The sequence below is a fragment of the Myotis davidii genome, unplaced genomic scaffold (assembly GCF_000327345.1).
Source record: "Myotis davidii unplaced genomic scaffold, ASM32734v1 scaffold46, whole genome shotgun sequence".
NCBI classification, from domain to species: domain Eukaryota; kingdom Metazoa; phylum Chordata; class Mammalia; order Chiroptera; family Vespertilionidae; genus Myotis; species Myotis davidii.
This window is the reverse complement of record NW_006383006.1, coordinates 3041303-3046320: the sequence shown is the minus strand read 5'-3', so window position 1 is coordinate 3046320 and position 5018 is coordinate 3041303. Positions and strand designations below refer to the sequence as shown.

At 41.6% G+C, this 5018-nt stretch overlaps 1 protein-coding gene across 1 annotated transcript in view; it reads left to right on the top strand.

Annotated features, from left to right (window-relative positions):
• Positions 1-1951: 1951 nt before the first annotated feature.
• TMEM62 (transmembrane protein 62) overlaps positions 1952-5018 on the top strand; it is a 47726-nt gene continuing 44659 nt past the window's right edge. The window contains exon 1 of the mRNA XM_015557523.1: positions 1952-1971. Coding sequence (XP_015413009.1) covers positions 1952-1971 — 20 coding nt within the window. The remainder of the gene's footprint in view (positions 1972-5018) is intronic.

The window sequence follows — 5018 nt, the reverse complement described above, 5'->3', positions numbered from 1 at the left end:
TGCCCAGGGCCCGGCACTGTGGGCACAGCCACGCCGGAGAAGGCGACGCGGCCCCTCACAGGAGAGCAGCGGCTCTGAAGAACAGATGTGCAATCCTCTCCCAGCTGTGCTGTCTGCCGTGTGTGTGCGCGCGTGTGTGTGTGCATGTGTGTGTGCGTGTGTGTGCGTGTGTGTGCGTGTGTGCACGTGTGCGTGTGTGTGCGTGAGTGTGTGCGTGTGCGCGCGCGTGTGTGTGTGTGTGCGTGTGCGTGTGTGTTTGTGTGTGTGTGTGTGTCGGGGGGGGGGCAGGATTAATGTACCAATTGGAAACAGAGATTTAGAAATTTCCCTCTTCCTTGGATCCCTGCCATCGCCTAGCTGTCTACAACCCCCACCCACTTTTGCCTTACTCTCCTCCTTTCCCTTGATATAAAAGATGCTTGAATTCTGGGCTTTCTTAAGATGGATTTTCAAAAGCTATAAGGCACCCCCATCTGCTTGAGTTGGGCCTTCTTGATCAATAAACCTTTCCTTACTCTAAATTTCGATGTATTGAATATTGGCCCACAAACTTTGAACAGGTAACATTTGCAGGTGATCAACCACAGCATTTCAGCTCTGGTGGAGGGGGAAAGGGTGTAGAAAAAGAGGGTTAGACAGATAAAGAACTTGCCAAAGATAACACAAGTAGGAGGAAAGAGTCAGGATGTGAATCAAGATACATACAACTAAAAAGGAATGACACTGAATGTTCAATGGAAGGAACTTTGTTTAGACATTCAGGGAGTAGTTCAACCTACCAGGAGAATAAAATCTAGTTTGCAGAGGGACAAAGTGGATTCTTTCACCATGTCTGTGGAAGTGCTATAGGCACCAGAAACACCAACAAAGATAGCAGACAGCCCCCTGAGTTGAAGGGACAGGGCTGTCCCCTCCTCGGTTCATGTCTGTCTCATAGGAAGGAATTCAAAGAGTGACCCTAGCTGATTGCGTTGTAGTAAAGCAAATTTACTAAATTTATTAAAGAAGCAAGGCAAGCAAATCTATCATACTTCTGGCTTATGAAAGCACAGACGGACTTCCCAGCTAGTCTGAGAAGTGAGCCTGGTGGAGATTTAAGGGGTTATACTCCCTTCTGTCTATAGGTTTTTAAATTTCTCTGCTGAATATCTTGGTACAGATTAAGGTTTCCCTTTTACTTTTTTATGGCTTTCCCAGAATTTATGAGAAGAATTTGGCAATTTTATCTTTTAACAAGCCCCAAGACTGCTGACTTCTCAGTTTAAACAATGTGATGAACATTCCCTCTTCTCTCCTCCTTCCCCAAAACACTGACTTCTTTGAGATAAATCTCTCCTTTCTTTCCCCCTGCCCTCTCCTGCCTTAGCAGTTCCAGGGTGATCTACACTGTGTATTCTGTGGTTAGGGGAGAAGAGGCATTAAAACTCCCCCTTCTTTCCTGCATTCTTTGGTTAGGGAGGAGAGGCATTAGTCATTTGTTCTCAAGCATCCTTGGTTGGAAAAGATAAGATCTTGATCTTGTTTAATTTTCTTGTCTCAGTTTCCCTATTCCTCTTGCCCTGGAATTTCCCTAGCTTCTCATTATCCTGTAACAGAAGGAGTTATAGGACCCAGTTTGCAGTAGACTGCATCAATCCTGGGGTTCAGTGATTTGGTGAACATTAAATAAACATGAACAAATGTATTTGTCCAGGATCGGAGTAAATTTTGAAAAGAGGACCCAAGATGGATCTATAATGGTTTGAGCACCTGTCAGTGAAGCCTGTCAGCCATCTATGTATTCTATCTAGGCTCTTTGGAGAAAAGGTTAAACAAAACTTGTAATAAAACTGCAGGTGAATTCAGTACAAGAAATACATAAAACAATGTATTATTAACAGAGCTGAAAGGCAAAAGGAATTCCTAGGCACAGAGTGAAAGCAGATACCAGGATAACAACTGTGTAGCAGACATGGTGAACAAACAGGCCAGGTGAGAAGTCAGAAAACTCTGAAAAGAGGCCACTTCTGAGAAATAAAAATGACACAATATTTGAAGGGTTTAAAAGTACCAACTAGAGGTTTCGACAACTGGTAACAAGTTTGAGTTAGTGATAAGAACTTGGAAAACCAAACAGAAAAATCAAGATAATTCAGCACTGAAGGAACATGAGTTGTGCAAGAAAAAGAATAGTTATTTTCAAACAGGGATTAGCAAAATATGGCCCCCAAATCCACCTGTTGCCTATTTTGTACAGCCTTCAAGCTAAGAACAGCTTTTACATGGTTGAATAAGTCAAAAGAAAAACATTTCATAATACATGAACTTCCAATTTCATGTTTATAAAGATTTTTTTGGAACCCTGCCACCTCATTCTTTTGTGTAACGGTAGAGTTGCATAGTTGCAATAAAACAGTCTGGCCCAGAAAGCCTGAAGTATTTAATGCCCCCTATAGAAAATGTTGCTAACTCAAAAAAAAAAATGGTTATTTTTTTCTTTACATGGTCATTACTGAAAACTCAAAAATGTGGATAAGCAAAGCGAACATAAATAACCATAATCTCATATAATCTCACTATCCCAAGATAACCATAATTAATAGTTTGGTATATATGCTTCTAGGCCTTTTTTTTTTCTGTGCGTGTGTGGGTGTGTTTGTGTGTGTGTGTGTAAAATGCACTATACTCTAGTTTTAGGAAATACTCATTAACATGTTAACATGCTATTTTTCTTCAATATTACTTAAGATGACTGCATGTTATTCCCTTATATGGCTGTGCCACTCTATTTTTAAGACATATTGTGGACAATTTACTGTAGTTTCTAGTTTTCTCCTATTATAAACTTTGCTTTAATAACCTTACTTATTGGTAAATCTCTGTAAACATCCATATTTTTTCTTAGGATTAGCTATCCATGTAGAAATATCAGGTCAAATAGAGTACATTTTAATATTTTTCATTTTTACTTATTTTATTGATTTTTAGAGAGACAGATATTGATTTTTGTTGTCCCATTTATTTATGCATTTATTGGTTGATTTTTTTTGTATGTGCTCTGATTGGGGATCAAACCTGCAACCATGATGTACTGGGATCTCTAACCAATTGAGCTACCCAGGAAAATAAAATCTAGTTTGCTGAATCCTGACTGGGAATCGAACCATGACCTCCTGGTTCATAGGTTGATGCTCAACCACTGAGCCACCGCAGCTGGGCTATTATTAGCTTTTAACTATTTTCCTCCCAGTCAGCTGTCAAATTCTGTAGGTTCTGTGTTTACAAGTTTACATCTGATTCTTCTTTTCTAATTTCAGTGTCATATTCTCCCGTCTTCCTTCTTCCTCCATTTTCCTCTCACTACCTGGATGGCTTAGTCTGTTCAAGCTACTAAGACAAAGTATGACAGACTGAGTGGCACATAAAGGACAGAAATTTATTTCTCACAGTTCTGAAGGCTGGGAGTCTAAGAGCAGAGTGCAGCATGGTCGAAGCCCTCCTACAGGATGCAGACTTGCTAACTTGTCAGTGTCCTCAAAAGGGGACAGGGGCAGGGATCTGGCAGGGATCTCCCTAGGGTCTTTTTTTTATTATAAGGTCACTAATCCTATTCATGAGGACTGGATCAAAGGCCCACCTCTAAATATTACCACATTAGGAGTTAGGATTTCCACATATGAATTTTGTGGGGACACATTCTGACCATAGCACTGGATTATTCCAACATCCTTCTAACGGGATTCTCTGTTACAACTCTCCCCTGTCCAGTCGGTTTCCAATGCTATTGCCAGATCTATCTTCACTCTTGGCATTTATAAAGGCCTTCCACAATGTGGCTGAAACCAAGGGTCTGGTCTCATTACTGTTATTCTTCTAGATAAAACCTAGGTCCAGCCAAATAAAATACTTACTGTCTCCTCAATATGCATTTTCTCACCTTAATACTTTAGTTCATGTTGTTAGGTCCTGGTGGAAAATGCTTCTCCTCATCCCCACCTCCCCACCCCCAATCTCTGTCACTCAGAAATACTATCCATTCTTTTTCTGTTGTTGTTAATCCTCATCTGAGCATATATTTTTCCATTGATTTTTAGAGAGAGTAGAAAGAAGGGTGGGAAAGAGAGAAAGGGAAACATCGACGTGAGAGAGACACAACTGGTTGCCTCCTATTGGGAATTGAGCTTGCCACCCAAGCATATGCCCTGACAGGAATTGAACCAATGACCGCTTGGTTCCTGGGTCGATGCTCCCCGGTCCGGCCGCACATGAACATTCTTAAGCCCTTCAAAGGTTTGTGGAATTTGGGTATTTCCAGGCACTGCTGCACAACTGAAAAATGCCAAAGGTTAAGTTCCCAGGCTAGTTAAAGCAAGAAGAAAATTGCTTCCTTTGCCTTAGCTTACTTGATTTTTATAATTTAGCAGCTTGACATAGCGACTCCATTTTATTTCCTCACTCTTTTCCTCCGCCTGAATCTAATTCTTCGTACCTGGCTCATTGTAAGTATTTAAAATGTATTAAATGAACGGTATACACTCCATTGGAATACTATGTAACTAAATGCATGTGAAATCAGGTTTAAGAGAAAAAAAATGTTCACAAAACATTGGTATTACATCTAAAAAAAACCCCACATATGGAAGCATATTAATTGTTAATAATCAGAAGGGGCCAGAGAAAGTCAACTGCCACATGTGTACTGCAATTTATGATGATGATTATGATGATGATGATGTGTGTGTGTGTGCTGCAATTTAAAAGGTGTCCTCGCGCATAGGTTGATTCTCACAGCCCTGTGAAATACGCTCCACGCTCCGGGAGGTATTATTAGGCTGTTTTATTGGTAAGGAAGCTGACGCACAAGAGGTCAGAAGTGACTAAGGCGGGGCCGGAATTCTAGCCCCGCCTCCCGGAACCGGCTCCTTCCCGGACACCCCTCGGCAGCCCCGAATGGCGCTGGGGGTCTCTCGGTTTGCTTGTCTTCACCCCCGTTACTTTCGCAAACCGAACCCAGAGCTGCAGGCGGGCGGGGCCGGTGC